Source organism: Uloborus diversus, chromosome 3 (assembly GCF_026930045.1).
Source record: "Uloborus diversus isolate 005 chromosome 3, Udiv.v.3.1, whole genome shotgun sequence".
Taxonomy (NCBI): Eukaryota; Metazoa; Arthropoda; class Arachnida; order Araneae; family Uloboridae; genus Uloborus; species Uloborus diversus.
In genome coordinates this window covers 141167838-141189062 of record NC_072733.1, presented here as the reverse complement: position 1 = coordinate 141189062, position 21225 = coordinate 141167838, and the positions used below count along the sequence as shown (strand labels likewise).

The following is a 21225-nucleotide window of genomic DNA, read 5'->3' as shown; positions in this document are numbered from 1 at the left end:
TATATAATCAAAAACAATGCGCCTTACTCTGTAAATAGAATTTTAAGGAAAATCACAAAATTTTTAAGTTTTTGATACATAAAAAAGCAGCATTTTTCAAGTGAGAAATAAAAATCAGAAATCTCTCGTATTCATCACGAATTTGAAACTTAATTTAATGCATATCTCTCAAAAACAGCTATTCAATCCAGAATTTCAATACATTTCCTTCAAATTATGCCAAACACAAGGGTATTGCTTTAAGTTCACAAGATAGAAATAATATTAGTTTCTATGACTCTCGTTAAATTATCTAATGCTTCTGACACATAAATATTATTTTTAGCTGTGATAATTTAACAGATTCTTTCAGTGAAATTAGTCTTATTCTTGCCCTTGATTTTTTTTCTTCTTCCGCTACACAAGTGCTTTATTTTTTATTTATTTTTTTTCCTATCTTTTTCCCCCTTTAATTTAACACAGCGTTTTATTACGTCATGTACACGAGCTCTCAGAGAATCTCATCTCAGAAAATAACTACAATTGAAAAAAAAAAAAAAAAAAAAACATCATCAAAGTATTATCAGAGAGCTTCTAAATAGGCTATTGTTCAAAATGGAAGTTAATGTTTTTTAATATTCTTTTTTTAACATAATTGTTTTAAAATCTTTAAAACAGCTAGAAATACTTCTTCTATGTCAAATAATGAGGGAAAAAGAAATTACACAAGAATTGAAATACAATGTAGTATCTCATTACAGCGAATACCAACACAACGAAATCTGTTCCAACAAAACTAGTTTTCAGTTTTATTTTAATTGCTATTACATTGCTTGAATTCCATTGCAATGCAATTCCCATAACAACGAACAAAATTTTTGCTCCCTTGAAGTTCGTTGTAAGAAAGAATCGTTGTTGAAGTTCGTTTACTGTATATAATATTTTGTTTAATTACTGCTTTTGATTTCTGAACATAAAATATTTCTGTAATCAATGAAGAAATTGATATTTATTTAAATATTGACAAATGATATCACTTGTTATAGGTCAAAAGAAGACGGAAAAATAAACATCTATTTTTAATAATCGCTACGCACTATTAATTAAAACATACAAACACCGGAACTAAAGTACATAAAAACTATTGAAACTTACTGAATTGAACGTAATTTGCAGACAGTAATAGTAAAAATGCTGCGTATGATCGAAAAGCCATCTTCTAAGCGTTTCACTTCCAAAATTATCTTGAAAACAGGCAGCTTAGCATACACTGAATACAAAGAACAGCAATGGCGCCGGTTCACGCCTCACGCCTTTATATACTAACTACGTGGCAAAATTTCGTGCCTCTTCTTCTCCACGAATATCGACAGATGCTTTTAACACAAAAAAAATGATTTTGAATTATCAGCAAATTATTGTGGAAACTTTTAGATTCACTGAATTTAGAATAATTTTTATTCAAAATGAAATGCGTTAAGAGCTTTCTTTCTGTATAATTGTTTCCAAATGGATTTATATCATGATGTCCGCTCAAGGCTCAGCTGGATTTTTTGATCAAATTTAAACCAAAACTTGAGCAACATGATTTTACAGTATCAATTATTCTATTTTGGTAATTTTTCCGAGAAGTACGCCAACTTTTGAGATGCTAATTTTTGAACTATCAAGATGTTCGAAGACTAAACTACGAGTATCTCGGTTTCTTTTAGACACAATTATAGATCCAGCTAAACTAGGGCGGCCATACTTCCTCAAATTTTGAATACATTTCCCAAATGTGTATTTTTTAGCTCTATGTCCCCAAAATTAGTGCTGGTTCTTAGGGACTCAAAAGTCCCTAACTTGAAAAATTTACATTTTTTTGTCCCCAGATTTGAAAATTTGCCGCTACATTTGCAATGATCTAAAAATAATAATAGTTTCGAGCATTCTCGGTACCTTTTGCTCATAGTTAAAGATCCAACTAAACTACGGTGGTCGTACGTCCTCAAAGTTCGGAAACCGTCCCTAAATGGGGTGCTAAAACTAGTACTGGTATTAGGGACTCAATAGTCCCTGACTTTAAACATTTACATCTTTTTGTCCCAAGATTTGAAAATTAGCTGCTGCAGTTGCAATTTGGAACTGGTTGTGTGGTTTTTTTTTTTTTTTTTTTGGCGGCTTTACCGAATTCTAAAAGTTATTAAATCTCTAAAAAAGAAAATTTTTCTTTGATTGTCATGCTACCTAAGGATATAACCCTGTGAGTGAAACTTTGGCTGTATCGACAAGATTGCCTGTCATCCTAATTATTAAGATTTCTTTGAAAAATAAGCCTTACAGCTCTAAAAAAACTTATTTATTCTTGATTTTTTTTTAATGTAATGAGAAACTAATTACTGAAAACTAAAATTTAGAATCCAGGAGAGATAATTAACAGTAAAATAATCTTTAATGCTCATTTAAAAATAAATAAGCTATAAAACAGTTAATCATATGGAGATACTTATAAGCATACTTTAATAACAATACCCATAATAACGTTCCCATTCAATATTCAAACCGAACAAAGAGAGTCAAGTAAAATAAAAATCTATGAGTCTAAAATATAAGTAACGAGATAGCAATTTTAAAAATGAAGAAGTATGACAACCGAAAAGTAAACTTACGTGCAATTGCCACAGGATTAAATGCAAGGAAAAAAATGACTTCAAAAAACAGTTCATTTGATTACAATACAAAAGGTTTATCCAATAGAATTAGGTTCGACACACATATGCACATTTCAGAACACAGGTGAACACAACTTGATGCAAGCATTTGATGCACTAGCTCAACGAGATGTTTATCTCGTCCATGATTATCACAAAATTCCACCGGGAAGAGAAGCACAAAGATCCAGAAATAGTAAATGTAGCATGCCGTTGAGTTTCTTACAGAAAAAAAGCCTTATGCAAAAGACTTCCTTTAAAGAACTAACGTTTCTAAAAAGCCTTAGAATTAACTTACTGGAAACAATAGTAGTTTACAATTGCCAAACAAAACTTTTGATTCCGGAGTAGGATACTAGCAAGCATTGAGATTGGGAAAAGCAACCACTAAACCGCCCTGATTTAATACTTCTGTCTACGAAAAAGATGTTTAAAAGCTTGGAACCGAAGTTCAGAAATTTCTGTCTCTTACCAAAGAGGCCTCCGTAAAGGAACTTACTTCTCATAGGCTGTGCGTGAAGTGTTAAATGATATATAACCATCTAACTTTTTCCCCTCGTAACCTTGACCCGTCAGATCATTTGAAAAAGAATGAGATTTATATAATATTCATTTCTTCTTTTTTCAATTCAAATATTAATGAACTGCTTTTTAGTGTTTATCGCGTCAGTGAATCGCTTAAAATTTGTAACTTCAATTTTGGCACTTCAAAGGTTTCTAAGTCACCTGAGTGAAGTTAATGCTTCGGTACTAGTTTGAAAAAAGAAAAATGTCTGTTTTTTACTTCCTTTTACAAAAAAGGAAATATTGGAATCGCGAAAAAGTTTTCAATCAAAAATCGACCTTAATTTCCATTTTACTCACTCCCGAATGAATATTGAGTTTTTTTTTTCCTCGACTCGACCACACGTGGATAGGTGCCTAAGAACGTATGGACACGCGAAATATCCATAATGACGATTCCCGAGTTAATCACAACGAATTTTCTCGTGATGTCTGTATGTACGTATGTGCGTATGTATGTCGCATAACTCAAGAACAGCAAGTCCTAGAAAGTTGAAATTTGGTACGTAGACTCCTAGTGGGGTCTAGTTGTGCTCCTTCCCTTTTGGTTGCATTCGGGTGTTTCTAAAGGGGTCTTTTTCCCCTTTTTTTGGGGGGGGGGAATCATTGTTACTTTCGATGTAAACTTAAGTGGTGTTATAATTTGGTGGACACTTGGCGATATATCGCCAGTCTTTTGGTCACCAAGTTTTGTCACCAACTTGGCAAGAAAACACACACAAAAGGACACACACTAATCGAAGCCATACTGAATTAGTGTAGTGAATTCAACAAGCGCAAATTATTCCTCGACTCTCATCTGCGCATTCCCAGGAATTCTCACAGCTAAAATGGTAGAAATGAACACTAAGCACAAGATTTTCGATAAATTGTTCAAGAGCGAGCAAAGTAACATTTATTATTGTTATAATCCTACATGGAATATAACTAGGCAAAAGAATCGAAATTTCAAAATCACCCAGGAGGCACAAAAAGACTTATGGGAAATGTAATAAATTTTCACACATGTTAGTTTGACAAGGAGAGGTTACGGTCTCGGAAATTCAGATCGGGATGAGATTTGGTAGATTAGTAGTATCCTTTAAGGGTACTCTCAGGGTAAAGTAATAAAGCGCACTATCCATAAAATTCCGAGAAAACAGCCTTTAAAGATTTACGCGCAACTTATAAACTAGTAGAGATTGTTCGTAAACAAGCGCCCGGTGGTCATGTGGGCAGCGCTCTGGGGTTCCATGCGGCCGATCCGAGTTCAAATCCACTGCAAGTTTCTTTTTTGTTCATTTTATGAATTGACTATTACCGTTTTTTGCAGTTTGAATTGAAGGTAATACTTAATTTAAAAAATATGATGTATTTTTAATGTGTGATAGTACATTAAATTTCTATTTACTATTCTCACAAACAAGTGATTACAAATTTTTAGATATTATAAACTTTGACGAAGTAAATGATTTTTGCAATAAATGCATAATCAGTTTCTTTGTGGATGAGTAAGAAGAATGTTGTTTTATTGCATATAAGCAGGTAGTCAAATTTTAAAAACCCTAACCACACTTATCGAGCAATGGTTTTGCTCCTTGATTCTGTTATTTGTAAATTTATCGTCTGCTGTATTTTACATTGAATATTCAACTCTTTATTTTCCATCTAATTATCGTCTGCAATGTTCATGTTTGTTTTCATCATTAAATTTATTTATCGTCTGTGCTGTATATTAGACTGGAAAATTCTATACCGTGAAAAAGGATTTGAGTTTTTTAAATATTGTGAATCGAAATGGTCGGTTATTGAAGTAACCCTGAAACGAATAAAATCTGTTAACAAAATGGATAAAAATTCATTGCACAGTGAAATGTTGTAGCAGAGATTAAAAGATGCTGTCGTTTATTACAAGAGCTTGCTTACTGAAAATCATTTGATTGCATCAGAATCATATCAAGTTCAATTTCTCGCTCCCATTTTTATAGACAGGTAAAGAATTTAATAAAACGTATACAAAATTGCGCGCATCTCGTTGAAAATAATAGAGAAATGAATACCCGTGAAGACTGCATAAAATACAATCAATAGTCCATCATCAACTGTCATCACCAATTTTTGATAAAATGAATCGATGCCTGGTATACTTCTAAACTTTCTGACAAAAGAGAAATTTTCCTGAATGTAAATGAAGTATGTTCCAACGACTCTTTTACAAAGAAGTTGTTCCTGTAAGCAATCTTCCTTTATAAATTGTGAGAGATGTCAAAACAGTTTTTGTTTTCCATGTTTTTATGATAAATATAATTATGGTGCATGTATATAAATAACAACTATATTGTTAAAAATCATCTATAAATTAAGCTCTACAGTGATTTTGTAGCCGTTGTAATTCAAATTTTAACTTGTATCGATTTAATTTATCTCCATTTTCTCTATTAAAGTGCTTTACGTGTTCAAAAATTTCGCATTATCTTCAATTCAAATTGCACAAAGCTGTAACAGTCACTTTATAAATGAACAAAAAAGAAACTTGCAGTGGATTTGAACTCGGATCGGACGCATGGAACCCCAGAGCGCTGCCCACATGACCACCAGGCGCTTGTTTACGCACAATCTCTACTAGTTTATAAGTTGCGCGCAAATCTTTAAAGGCTGTTTTCTCGGAATTTTATGGCTAGTGCGCTTTATTACTTTACCCTGAGAGTACCCTTAAAGGATACTACTAATCTACCAAATCTCATCCCGATCTGAATTTCCGAGACCGTAACCTCTCCTTGTCAGTTAAAACGAGCACCATCACGGTCCCTTCGCGCTCGTTATTAACTTTGGTAGTAAGCTACCGCAAAATACGATGTACCGCGCCGTTCCGCTGTTTCACCTGGAACGAAACTTTCCAATCATCAACGGAATTCTCTATCAATGTATATTTTGATATTTTTCATTGCTATTTTTTTAAGGGGTTAATCTGTGCCTAACATGACTTCCTTTTACTCCAATTTAATGTGATTTTCTCATTATTGGTAATTTTAATGTGATTGAATCGTTTTCACTCTAAATATCACCAACAGTGGCCAAATTGAAACCAGATTTAAAAAAAAAATCCGCCAAATTTGTCTCCAAGTTGGCGACAAAACTTGGCGACCAAAAGACTGGCGATATATCGCCAAGTGTCCGCCAAATTGTAACACCACTTGAGTTTACATCGAAATTAACAATGGTTTCCCCCCAAATGGGGTAGAGGATCCCCTTAGAAACACCCGAATGTAACCAAAAGGAGAGATGCACACCTAGACTCCACTAGGAGTCTACATACCAAATTTCAACTTCCTAGGACATACCGTTCTTGAGTTATGCGACATACATACGCACATGCGCACATACAGATATCACGAGAAAACTCGTTGTAACTAACTCGGGAATCGTCAAAATTTGTATTTCGCGTGTCTATAAGTTCCACGAGTGGTCGAGTCAAAAAAAAAAGAACTCAACATTAATTCGGAGGTGAGCAAAATGGAAATTAAGGTCGATTTTTGAGTGAAAATTTTTTCGCGAATACACTACTTCCTTTTTTGTAAAAGGAACTACTTCCTTATTTGTAAAAGGAAGTAAAAATGTTGTACCATGAGGAGCTAGCAATTAAGTTTTGTCATTCCAGAAACATAACTGGCTAATTAAAAAGACTACGTGTAAAGCCAAATAACCTCACGTTGTAATTATCTGCAAAAGTATGTACAGACGTTTTCGTATTCTATACCAAAGTAAAATAGTTTTACTAGGCACAGGCCTGCACAACAGTCTACCGTATTAGAATTTACGAATTCTTCAGACTGAGTCGTAAAAAGTGAAGAGTTTTTCACGACGATTCTCGGTTTAAGATTTATGGTGTTTATCAGAACATATACTTTTGTCGTTCCAATTCTTTCCACAGATTACAACGATGATTTATTCAAGCACAATTTCACAGCAATATTTTCATGTTATATTGAAAATATATGTACGTTGGTTTACAACGAGGGGGGTTATGTTTAGAGGTAAACGCCACAGAAGCTTCGGGTTTTGGCCATATGGAGAATCATTTTTGTCTTATATGCATGTGTTGGTCTGTTATACCCTCCCCCCCCCTCTCTCTCTCTCTCTGCAGAAGACATACTGACAGTACTTGTGTATGTAATGGCAAACCAAAGTCTTAGTCAAAATTTTTAAGAGGTCAAAGGAAAAAGGCGAAAGACAGAGAATAAAAAGGAAAAGAAATAAGAGAAACTTTTTGCAAAATCTTCGTCTGAAGATTTTAGTTTCAAGTACTACATTCAACAGAATGACAAGGAGTTTATATTCCCACAACTTCTAAAGAGGACACAGATTTTGAAATCCTTGAAAATCCCCAACTTCCCAGCACATTTACTCCAAAAATCTTCCTTTTTAAAGTTTTTAGAAAAAAAATTCTTACCGACTCTAAGTGGTGTCTTGTACTCAAACGTTGACGAACGTGTAGAAAAATTTTACAAAATTATGTCCTATTACCTCTATACAGGGTGTTTCTGAACTCTTGGGCAAAACTTTAAGGAGATAGTACACATCAGAGCAAACAATATAATGTCAAAAATAAGGGTCCCAAACGTCTTCCGAAGGGGATAGACGACATTAAAGTTTAGGGTCCAAAATTTCAAATGATCATAAAAAGATCATTTTTATTCAACTCATTTAAGTTGAATAAAAATGATCATTTCACATCAGAAGGGGCGGGGGGGGAGCGTGTAATTTTTTTTATTTTTTATTTTATTTTATTTATTTTTTTTTTTTTTTTGTTCAACGGACTTCCTTTAACCTCTTAGCACGGGCATCGCCGTGTGGGTTCTGCTAGTATATAATATTCGTACAGTTTCACTATGTTAGAACATCACCAATTGCTGAGCTGTAGCTCATTTTACAGGACAAGAGCGTGGATTAGCTTTAGCTTATTAACTTATAAGCAAAAATTTAATAAAATGCTTTCAAATTATATTTAAGACAATACTAAGCTAAACTAACTATAAAGAGACATTCCTGTCCAATTTTTATGTCGAAATACATTATCATGCTTTTGTTAAATGATTTGAACATCTCGGAAGGATACGCGTAACAAATCACAACACAGGATTCTTGACGGAAATGAGTTGTTGAGTAAAGCACATAACACATCAAAGTTGCTTAATCACCAAAAAATAATAATAATTTTAATTAGCATGACATATAATTTTAAAACATTTCTTAACCAATCAGAACACGTTTGGGAGAATCAGAACTAACATTACAGAGAAAATTTTGAGGAAAAATGTTACTCTTGGACCCATGGACAGAACTCTTCTTCATTTTATAAAAAGTAAGATCAGCGAGAACGCACGAGTTAGTAACGTGTTTTCACTGTCAGCTCGTTCTTGCTAATCCTACTTACTATAAAATGAATTCTTCTGTTTCTACATTCGGTTCATCAACCATTTTTCAGTGGCACAACTATACCGTCTTAAACTAAACAAAAACTAAGTTCGTAATATGAAATTATGTGCATTTGAAATTAAGACCTTAAACGGTAACATATAACGGTCCAATATACGGTTCAGCAACTTAAGTTATTATTTTGTGTAGTTTTGTATTTTGTATTTAGTGTTTAGCGTAAGGGGGGAGGGTCATGGCACAGAGTTCCCCTTAAAATTTTTAAATTTTGTTCATTGTTTTTCGACAACTTTACGTTGTATATTAAATGGTTGCGCTAGATTTTGTGTAATTAGGTTACTGTGTGTTACATTTTGTTTTTGAGCTTTCTATTTTTGTTTTCAAGTTTTACGCTCAACTTTGAATTTTTGTGTTACTATTTTAATGTTTAAGTACTTTGATTCTAATTTGTAGACTCTCTGTGCTTTTAGCGTTAAAAGTTAATTTGCAACTTTTTATTTTTATTTATTATTACTATTATTATTATGTTTGTTTTTGTGTTTCGAAGTTGTCGTTTTTCATTGTTGAAGATTTGTATGTTTTAATTTTAAGTTTTAAATTATTTATTTACTGTTTTACATGTATGTTTAACTTTCTAAATAACGTTGCATTTAGTTTTGCCATTTTAGTTTTAATTATTGTATCTATTCTTAAGTCATACTCTTCTTTAAATTTTACTGTTTCTGTTAAGTTTTACACTTTGCAGATTGAAGAGATTTACTATATTTATGCTTCAATTTTAGTAACATTCAGAGCTCGAGGAGGCCACCGAAGACGGCTAATTTAGCCGCCCTGGTGGCTGGTGTAATGATAAAAGGGCTGCTTGTATCGACAAATTAGCGTATGCAAGTTGTTATTTGTGCTCTAGAAAGCAGCTTCTGCTTACTATTGTGGTGGCAAATGTTTTTTTTTTTTTTAATATTATTTGAATAGGCAATTAATTAACGCTCATGAATGTAGCATACCAAAATATCATCAAGGCATTCAGCTTGATTTTTAGTTAAAGTATTTCCTTTGAATTTCAAATCACTTCCTTCTCTACTAAAACTTCAAATATTTGAAAGTTATTTTTACACTTACTACTAATTAAGAATCGCGCCCCGTCACATGTGCACAAAAACATAATCAAATGGTTAAGAAAATTCCGGTATTAAAAAAGTACGATTTTAAAATATTGTTAGTGTCATTTTCGAGGTGATATGTGCATGATAATAAAGCGTATCCATCTTGAAAAGTGTTTTTATAGAAGTGTTTTTATATTAAGTGTTTTTATAGGAAAATATTAAATTAAAATTAAAACCTAATTTAGTAAGTACTTCAACAGAATCTTATGTGGCTCGAAAAAATATCAAATTGTGAACAACATTTTGAAACGAACAAACATAATAAGCAAAATAAAACTTTTAATTTATTCATTGTGAAAAAACCTATTGAAATATGTATTTCTATTTTCAGAGAAACCATTAATATTTTTTTTCTCCTGCAGGAATATTGATAATATGTGGTCTTACTACGACTTCCTCAAGCAGTGTAAGTATCTGCAGTTCATATTTAGATTAAAATGTCTGATATGATCTTTCCCTATGTTACATTTTTGTATGCCCCGTTTAGCAAAAGTTCTGGTTAAACATGCTTTTTAAAACAAAGTTCTCAATTTCTTGCTTTTTATACTTAAGCTACACTGTAAAGCAAATAAATGCCTAGTTGGAAACACTAATGTAAACTAGCGATCTTCTTAAATTTAAAAAATACAGTGCAAAAATTCAAAAAAGTATTTTATATTTTATTTAGAGCTAAATGGGAAAAATTCGAAAAGTATTTTATATTTTATTTAGAGCTAAATGGGGATAAATGAAAAATCCATATGATCGAAATTCTGAATTCTGAAATATGAAACTATGAACGTTTGAAAAAAGTGATGCAAGTATGAGTTTGTTTAATGTAAAAGTATAGATGATAACTCCTTTTGTTGAAAGTGCAAACATCACTTTAATAGATTTCTTTAACTGCTAGTCATTAGTTGAATCTCCATATTAGTTGCTTGATGAAATTGTGCTACGATAGTTCCTCATTACTTAACGTCGACCTCCTTCCTCAGTAAAAAAAAAAAAAAAAAACGCCTATTTTACTGACTCCAACTTCTGCAAATTGCTTTTGATTAAGGTGCGATGTTTTAGTGCGTCAGACATTTCTTCAAATAATTCAAAAAATAACCTAGTGTAACTGAGGAAAAAAATGAAGGAAGCCCTTGTAACGAAGAAAAAAAGCAGATAAAAGAATTCTTCAATTGACAGCATAAACTACTCTAAAAACCTACACATTTGCTGTGAAATACATTAAGCAAAAAATTGCTGCAAATTTTACATCAAATTAGGCGCTCACGTGTTTCCCTAGTATCTTTTAATGTAAATTTAGATACTTTTTGCAATGTACAAAAAAAAGGGTAATTTTTTGCTTCTCATTTTGCATTGCATTCATTTTTGCTCAATTCCTTTTTATTACGTTTAGATTAGACATTTCAATTTTTATACTTTTGAGAAAAAGTATGCTTAATCGACCTCTTCAAGTGCAAATCTATCACTATGTTAAATTTGTAACGCAAAATAACCTTTTTGATGCCGTGAAAAAATTTACAACCTTTAGTCTATTGTGAAAGATTACACATCTACTTCATAAACCAAAAATTTCTATAAAAAAGTTGCACAATACTTAATCACTATCCAAAGACATTATGTATTACGAAAGTTAGGAACCCGAAGCTGGAGATCAGATCGCATGAAATAAACAGAAAGCATTAAACCCGGCCCTATTCCAGCATGCCAGATAGGGGAGTTACAGTTTACTTTTACTTACACTTACATGACTTGTACAAAACTAAGAAAAACGAGCTGATGTGTGCATCTCATGACTTCCTTTTACTCCAATCTAATGATAATAGTGCCTAGGAGTAAGCAAAGAGACACTTAGAAGATTTTCACCGCAAGTTTTTTGCGAACCGAAGCAAAGAAAACTTTTTGTACAGATAAATTTTTCCAATATTGGCAGCTTTAATGGCATTCAATCGTTTTCTCTCCAAATTTGGCCAAATTAAAACCAGATTTTAAAAACAAAACGCCAAATTAGACGCCAAGTTGGCGACCAAAATCTTGGGGATATATTGCCAAGTGTTTGCCTAATAATAACACTACTTGAGTTTGAATTGAAATTAACAATGATTTTACCTCAAAAAGGTGTAAAAGACCCCTTTCGGAACATCCGAATGCATACAAAACGGGAGGTGCCCAACTAGATCCCACTAGGAGTCTACGTACCAAATTTCACTTTTCTAGGACATACTGTTTTTGAGTTATGCGAGATACATACGCACATACGTACATACACACATACGCACATATACGTACATACGGACGTCACGAGAAAACTCGTTGTAATTAACTCGGGGGTTGTCAAAATGGATACTTCGGATGTCTATACGTTCTTAGGCATATATCCAAGTGTGGTCGAGTTGAAAAAAAACTCAATACTCATTCGGGGGTGAGCAAAATGGAAATTAAGGCCGATTTTTGAGTGACTTTTTTTTGCAAATACAATACTTCCTTTTTTGTAAAAGAAAGTAAAAATCGAAGCAATGTATCGCAATCGCTTTCAATCAAAAAGTCACCACCACTTTTTCAGCATCAGATAATGTGTGACTTTCTGTCAGCATGTCTGTCAACTGTCTGTCACCATGTATTTTATTTTTTGAAAACAAACTGGTGACGAACAGTGTAGTGAAATGTTAACTTTTTGGTTTTAAATCAATTAATTACTTCTGAAAATGCCTTACAAAATTTAGAAATAAAATTCTGCAGGTTTTTAACTTTGATCTTTCAATGAATCTCAACTTACGCAAATCTGCTTCTTATATTTTTACTTGCTTTTACAAAAAAAGGAAGTATTGTATATTCGCGAAAAAAATTTCACTCAAAAATCGACCTTAATTTCCATTTTGCTCACCCCCGAATGAGTGTTGAGTTTTTTTTCGACCCGACCACACGTGCATATATACCTAAGAACGTATAGATGCCAGAAATATCCATTTTGACGTTTCCCGAGTTAATTACAAATTTAGTAAACTTTTTTTTTTCTTATTTAATTCTTCGTGATTATTGCAGTATTCTTTTCATTAGAATTTTTTTTTAATTCCATGTTCTCACATAAGGAAAAATTCAGAAACTGATAATAAGGGAATTACTGAAAATTTTTTTTGTTGCACTGACACAACAAACAGTTTCGCAGGAATATGAGTTTAACAGCATTTTATTTTCAAGCAGACATTGATATTACTGTAGTGTTCTCTTAAACTAAAACTCTTGAGGACTATATTGTAAACAAAGACTTATTTTTTCATCAATAAAAAATAAACGATCTTACGAATGCATTTGTCAAAACTCTTAATATTTTTATGCTATAACATTTTGAAATGACAATTTTGCAGCACAATAACGAAAATTAACGAACTGTGAAATAAAAACTGTTTTGCAAAGAAAGAGAGAAACTGTTTCGTATCATTCTAATTTACAGAGAAATGACGATGAACAGAATCAGGCTTAGTGAACAGAATTTCAAAAGTATAGCACGTGTAATATACAAATTAAATGCAATAAAATTTTTAATTACAAAAAACGGTCAAGTAAATAAGTTCACATTTATCTTATATAGACGAAATAATGTTTATTAAACGTCTAAAAGCATGAATACCTCTTATGATGTCACATTTCGGGGAAAGAGCAGAAACCGTCACCATTTGGACGAGGCAATTTTCGATTTTTTTTTCGATTCCGAGTCACAACTGACTACAACTGTATTTATGATGAGGACTGCATACTAAGTGCCTTGCCTCCATTATTTTTTTATACCGATAGATGGTAACACCATCACCGGATCGAACAGTTAATGAGAATTTGGAACTAGACCAGGAGCTAATAGCTACCTGGTGCTAGCAACCCCCAAAGGTATCGTTTCACTTGGAGGACATTGAGACCACGAGCATATTTAACGTCGTCCAGTCCCCTTTAATGACGACGGTGGATCTTCGACCATCGAGGTTCGAACTCAGGACCCTCCGGCCCCGAATCCGACACTCTACCGATCGGGCTACCACGGCCCTACGAGGCAATTTAAGTTGGTTTGAAATGATCAATCGTTGTGATCAGAAATTTTACAAACATAGGGTACATTCGGAAACAATGATCGGTCGCCTCGGTGCCAGCTCGGTGCAAGCGTTTGGAAACGCTTGCGTTGGAACCGGTGACGTCACTTAACCACGTTCGGAAACGCAGCGGTCGTTTTCTGGCGGTCGACTTGGTAGCAACCTGTCGCACAGCCGTCTGGAAACGGTTAGCGAGATCGCAAACGTCACAACGTCTGTGTTGGCCAATTCGGTCGTGTTTCATGTTTTGATCGTAACGCACGTGAGTTTCCCATCACCAAAGTTACGCTTTGATTGGAGCATCGTTTGCTGCTGAACTAGAATTACCGCGGTGTAACCACGAGCGTTCGTAAACACAGATGTTCTACCAGGCTTTCTAGAAAAATTCCAGATACGTCATAACCACACCGGACTAACCACGCGGTGTAACCGGTGGATTATTTCTGAACGCAGCCATGCTGAAAAATTAAAAAATAAAATTAAAAAAAAAATAAAAATCGCGGAGTGTCAGATGTGCATAGGTATTGCGTAAAGATTCTGTATTATCGGTAGTCGATACAAACTACACCGCACTTTAAAAACTGTGGCGTAACGTCACTCAATTGAAAACCGTGTTGAAAATCTCTGTGAAAAATCTCTTCATTTCAAGTTCTCACCCAATCAAGAGTTTATTTACATTTTAATCGCTGTATTTCGTATTCGAATGTTCGAAAATTAAACGAAATGTTGCTTACCTTATAACTATAACAGTTACTATATTTTTTAACCGACTTCAAAAAGGAGGCGGTTATCAGTTCATACCGTATGTATGTTTTTTTTTTTTTTTTTTTTGGCCACTCATAGCGTCTCACCTAGTGAACCGATTTTGTTAACCGACTTCAAAGAGGAGGCGGTTATCAGTTCATACCGTATGTATGTTTTTTTTTGTTTTGTTTGTCCACTCATAGCGTCTCACCTAGTGAACCGATTTTGATGATTCTTTTTTTAGTGGATAGGGGATGGCTCATCTTAGGTCCCATTACTTTGCTTGACCATATTTGTTCTTTAGAAAAAAAGTTATGGGCAAAAAACAGTAAATTTTATGCAATTTCCCTATTAAATGATTAAAATGATATTGTAGCGAAGTTCGCACTTTTCATCCGTGGATAACGGTGGCTCAGTGGTAGAATTCTGGCCTCCCACACGAGCGACCCGGGTTCAAATCGCGACTAGGACAAAGTGAATTTTACTAAAATTTCGTTTCTACTGTTTCCCGTATTTTCTCGAATGTTCTATTAATTTCTGTATCTTTCCAAGTCTGGAAAGTTCCAGCACTTTCTCAAGTTGTATATAAGGAGATGTAACGTTCATTCGTGGTTCTGAACAAAGATCTCGAGTTGAGACTAACGAGTATTCGCTTCATTTGGCTTTCACATTGTCTTCGCTATCTTCATCTACGCGACAATATGAAACTCATTGTTATAACAGTAACATTAATAGTAATTGTAATGATAATTTTGAATGAAGGCTTCTCTGAAGCAAGCATCAAATTTCTTCAAGGGACATTTCGATAATGGGGAATCTGGCGCTGTTGTCTCATTTTTGGCGTAAATAATTTTATTTAGTAACCCTGCTGATTTATAGTAACCCTATGTGAATTATCAAAATCTTCCTTTCTTCAGTGCTATTGCTCCATAGTAGGGGTAAACCTAACCTGGAAACGAGGTGATGCAGTGATTAGGATCTGCTTAGCCTTCACAATGCTACCATTAGGTTTGACTCAACTACTCTGTAGTATTTTTATCGTTATCATCTATGCCGATAACAGATGATCGGGGCTCATGAGCAACTTAGATGCTGTGGAATGTAAATTAGTTAGGAAAAACGCAATACTTAAGTGGTTATAAATAAATTAACTACGCATGATTTCCAGAGAGTTTTTAGTGCCAATCACTTAAAGTTTAACGCGTGTCAATAGTTTTTTTTTCAGTATGGAGCATTTTTAAGAAAAAAATGTGATGGTAACTTCTTACTATTTCTAAAATACATACAATTACACTAAAAAGAATGAAATAAAAAAATTTTGAAAAAAAAAAAAAAAAATAGAACCGACTTCAAAATTGCTCTAAAAAGTGAAAAATAATTTCATTCTTTAAACACCATCGATAATGCTTTTAAACATAATTTTTGAAGTTGGCGCAAAAACGATAGATAAAATCATTCACAGCCATAACTCAAATACAACTATAAATTTAACCAGGCCCAGTTTCTTCCCTATCACATACATTATGCATTGATGACAGCATATTTGTATAACGATATAAATGTTTCGTACCTAACTTTGGATGCTTTTCTGAAAAAAAAAATATGAACGAAGCATGGTTACACTGGATTTTACGTTTTGTTTTTGCGCCAACTTCAAAAATTATGTTTAAAAGCATTATCAATGGTGTTTAAAGAATAAAATTTTTTTCACTTTTTAGAGCAATTTTGAAGTCGGTTCTATTTTTTTTTCAAAATTTTTTTTCTACTAAATCCCACAGACGATAATAAGACAGCGGGTATTGTTTTGTTGGTCTTTGTTTGCTGTTTTAATAATTCGCACAGTCTGAGTTACGATGGAATAATACGACTTACGATGGAAAAATATTTATTTTCATTATTGTCGGATAAGAGATTTATATAAATCGCTTTAGAGATTTTCCTACTGATTTCAGATCAGGAATTTTCGAAACTACTAAAAACCTTAAGGATTGTTTTTTTTTTCTCTAATTTTACAATAAAATTGGTTTAAATACGCACATTTTGCCGCAATTACACATCTTAATCATTTATTGTTTTTGTTTGATATTTACAGAGTTCATATCTCACAATATTTTATGCATTACAGTTACAATTATTGATATTATATTAATTATAACCAAATACTATGTCTTTGGCCTGATACTCTGTATGACATCTAATAATTACAGGGCTAAATTATTAGACGGTATGCATTTTTTTTTTTTTTTTTGTAATTACGTGTTCAACATTCAACCTAGTGACATTACATTTTATGAGCTTTGTAATGCTTCATTACATTGTTAGCGAAATATCGGGGCGTAAAGAAGTACGAACGGGCTCGATTTAGATTCTCGTGCGCTGCAATCGCCGACGGAGGCATTTTTTTTATTTTTTCATGTTTTCTTATGCTACAGGCAGAGCCCGACTATGACTTTGGAATACAATGGATGGAATTTTATTTGACGCCCTCTTTCCCCCACCACTTCCTTCGTTTATATTATGTATTGTAAAGTTAGTAAAATATTTTGACGCTTACTGGATTGAACTGTCAAAAACTTTTTTATTTTGAATTTACATCTTGTGGAAGCGCGATGTGAAATTATTCATTTTAAGAAACTTAAGTTACAGACTTGGTATCCCTTGTATTTGGTGGTATATTGGGTTCGTGCCTCTGACCGTTTCTATAAGTATTAATAAGTTTCAATTTTAGTGTTACTGAATACCAAAAATGTTTACAGCTGTTGTTCACCAAAATGGTATACAGAAAGAATCCTGGTGCGTGATTATACCAAGAATATAGTTATCCTTTGTGTTTGACTGCACCAAGAACTATCTATGGTGTATCAACGCATCAAAAATAATTGTAAAGTTGACTTTTGATGAAAAGTAGTTGCCTCTACTTTTGATGTTATGTTGCACCAACATTTTAGAGTGCAATTAAAGTGCAAATAAACCCCTGATTCTGTGATAACTAGAAATAACGTGCTTATTCACACAGTTATTAAAGTTTTTCAACAGTAAATTTACAGCGACATTATTCCACAGTAAAAGTAAATTGAACAACTTTATAAATCACAAATTTGCAAAATTTGCGCAAGTATATCGCTGCTTATTCTAATTTTGCTTTATATCTCAAAGGTATATGTTTTATATGGTTGCTCCGCAGATTTTAAAGTGTAAAAGATAACTAATAATCCATATTGGTGCCTACTTTTCTTATCAGGTTCCGAATCAATATTTGTCCGCATCATGACTTTCACAAATAAAATTTGATTTGAATAAAACAATATACAGTTCAAGTACTGAACAACGAGAAGATTCTGATTTGATCTTAAACTTGAAAAATGACGTTTAATACCATTTTGGTCGTATTTGTTCTTGTTGCTCGATATACGTAGGCTGTTCAATAAGTAATAAGACTAATTTTACTGCTACGAAACCACTCATCGGAATGTTAATTTCTGTGGCCTAAAAAATGTCTGTTGTTTGTATAAACAAAAGCTACTGTTAGTTGGCGCGTACAGACACATGTTCCAGAGTATCACGTAATTGAATGGAAGCCCGATGGCGGGCGCCTTACAGACGCAGCCAGTTGTCAAAATGGAAGCGTCGTTGGAACAAAGTTACACGATTAAAGTTTGTTTTCATCTGCAAAAATCAACATCAGAGATCTTTGATATGATACGTGAAGTTTTCAACGATGAAGCAATGTTTAGTATCTTTGGCTGGCATAAAGCTTTTAAGGAAGGCAGGACAAAGTAGGGCAGATATTGAACGTCAAGAACAACCTTCAACGTCCATCACAGAGACAACGATTAACACTGCTGCTATTATCATCAAGGGATTATTTTACATCAGTGATTGCTGGCTATTTCCTTACCTTAAGAAACCATTACGAGGCAAACATTTTGAAAGCAACAAAGAATGTTTAAATTCTGCGGTGGCGGTTTTGAACAGCTCTCACAAACGTAACGTCCACAATTTTTTATGAAGTGAACAGAAAGTTGGAATAAATGCATTCAGTCACGCAGAAGTTATTCTTTAAAAAAACGTGTAAATTATGACGATTAAAGCGGCTCTGTATTTTTTATAAATTATATTATTATATTACTATATTTTTTATATGATTTTTTTTAATGATACGTCTGTTAAAATAGTATATCATTAACATCACAGATCTTCCATTTTTAATTTTGCAATGCAATTTATAAAAATTAAATAATGTCCTTTTTTATATAGGCGGAAAGAGCAGCGCTGTATATGGAAGCATGTGCCAAGCAAGAGCTTTTTGCTTCTGTTCCTCCTTTAAACTTCACTTGCGAAAACAAGATAGCAGGTGGTTATTATGCTGATATAGATACTGGCTGCCATATTTTTCATTTGTGCGCTCCAAGCAATCTGCAAACTCTGACAGATCATCCCTTCTGCTGCCATCCGGAACTTGTATTTGATCAGAGATTCCTTGTCTGTGATAGACCTGAAAACGTCGATTGTCCAGTCTCTCATCGATATTACAGTGATCAATTCGATGGACCAGTCAAAGTCCTACAGAGAGAAAATGAAGAATTGCAATCGAAAAATCGACAGTCAAGAGGCAGCGATGAATCCAATGAATCGGTTGAATTGCACAGCAAAGATGAGTCTACGTCACATCTCACAAACCAGGAAAACGCAGAAAATGGCCACTTAGAAAACCCCGGAAAAGCAGTTACACTTCCTCCAGCATTTAGACAACGTTAATACAGCTGTTTTTCCGTTGATTATTTTAACATCCACACTAATACTTTCTTCAATTGATAGCTTACAACTGCAAAGGTTTTAAATGTAGATATCTTCAGAGTTCCTGACTTCATCCTTGCGGAAAATTATAAACTGAAGCTGCTATTTCATCTTTTGAAGATTGTGCTTTCGAGGATTTACGAAACATTTAAGGCCAAGATTAAAATTAATTTAAGAATATGCGCCTGGTGAGATTAAGCGAAGATGAGCTACTGGTGCCAAAAATGATCTGTCTTTATGAGCTATGCTATCAAATATGTTCAGTTGTTTTTGCAGTTTTGTTGTAAGATAAAACACTTGAACTAAATATGAACCATTGTATTACTCGTAGTTTTGTTGCTAAAAATTCCTTAAAATGTGCGAAGAAAATCTGTGATGGGGGGAGGCGGTAATAAATGTTCAAAGTTACTACTTTGTCACAAGGAAAGAATAATGAGATGAACGATAAAAAGTTATTGATTCATGCTTTTTGTCAATAATGACATAATACCTGGGTTGCAGAGAAAAGTTTTGATAAATATGCAAAAAAATGAGAACAAAGACAGCTAATTTATGTCTTGCTTCCGTGATATTCAGTAGAGAGCAAGTGCTCTAATATTACAAAGTCTCTTTCTATCCTAATTTCCTTAAGAGGCTAAGGAAAAATTGAGTAGGTACAAATCAAAGCAAAACATGTCTATTCTAAACGGGGTTTTTTTGAGGGGGAGGGATTATCGAAAAACTAGTTTAAAAATAACTTTTTATTAAAATATGTATTTATATAGATTGATAGAATCTCATTAATATTCTTAAGATAAATATTTCAATAGGAGGACCACAAACCTGCAATTAACTTTTTATATTAGGACATTCCTTCATTTAATTGGATCTAATGGGCATGTTTTTCTGTGATTAAAATTGTAACGGACATTGGACACGTTTTTGTTTTAACGAATTAAGAACCTAAAGAATTCACAGACTTCCACCATAACCTCAACAGCAAGTAGTACAAAGATTGACAGGGTAGATCATCTCCAAGTCACGTGACTAAAATGGATGCCTCCTATTGACAGAATGGATGCGTTGTTTTTTGATTGAAACAAGATTATGGACATGTTCTTGTTTGATTTAGGAAGTTTTGAAACGTAATTTGATTGGTACCTCCTCAAATAGATTCATTAAGATGAGAAAAGCATGAAAAGTCTCTTATAATAATATTGCTCAAAAGATAAAGCAGTTAAAAGTTAATTGAATAACGAAATGAAATTTTGTAAGTAATCTTGTGATGTGGAAAAGTATACGTTTTTTAGTGTTCGTCTGTGAACCATTCCATCTTTCTGTCTGTCCTTTTGATACTTTGTAGGAAAACGTCCATTTTCAATTCCATCTAATAATTTTTGAAAAACGTATACAATTTAAATTTAAAAAAATCGAAATATCTTCACCGAATTACTTGATTAATTTGAATTTTCATTGAAATCAAATTTTTAAGTATCGTAACTTAGTAACTTTATTAAACAATTTTGCATTTGTGGCTGCATCTACGAAGTACATGCCTTGTCCTAAACTTAATATCCTTACTGTTTCCTTTTGACTGCTTTAATGTTAAGCAGTAAGTTACCACCCTTAAGACAGGTCTAAAGCAGAATTACAAACAATGTACCGACGACAGCCCGGTTACTCCATCCAGAGACTGCAGTTTCGTCCTTGTTATGGATTCATTAGTATGGAATAGAACCCCGGCTTCAATGAGATGACGTCTGCCTCCAGCTCGGTTATTTCCTATTCCAAACTAATGAGTCCATAACAAAGGCGAAACTGCAGTCT

The 21225-nt window shown here is 33.4% G+C and overlaps 1 protein-coding gene across 1 annotated transcript; it reads left to right on the top strand.

Annotated features, from left to right (window-relative positions):
- The first annotated feature begins 2771 nt into the window (after nucleotides 1-2771).
- Nucleotides 2772-19960, top strand: LOC129218964 (uncharacterized). The gene is made up of 3 exons (XM_054853284.1): nucleotides 2772-2868; nucleotides 10174-10217; nucleotides 18880-19960. Exons 1-3 carry the CDS (start codon nucleotides 2772-2774, stop codon nucleotides 19378-19380), a joined length of 642 nt encoding a protein of 213 aa, XP_054709259.1. The 3' UTR covers nucleotides 19381-19960.
- Nucleotides 19961-21225: the final 1265 nt, after the last annotated feature.

What these genes read in the sequence shown, in the direction of transcription:
- LOC129218964 (XM_054853284.1), top strand. Translation starts at nt 2,772, where the DNA reads ATGCAAGCATTTGATGCACTAGCTCAACGAGATGTTTATCTCGTCCAT. An exon ending in AGCACAAAGATCCAGAAATA is followed by an intron (nt 2,869 to 10,173) that starts GTAAATGTAGCA and finishes TTTCTCCTGCAG; the next exon opens with GAATATTGATAATATGTGGT. An exon ending in CTACGACTTCCTCAAGCAGT is followed by an intron (nt 10,218 to 18,879) that starts GTAAGTATCTGC and finishes TTTTTTATATAG; the next exon opens with GCGGAAAGAGCAGCGCTGTA.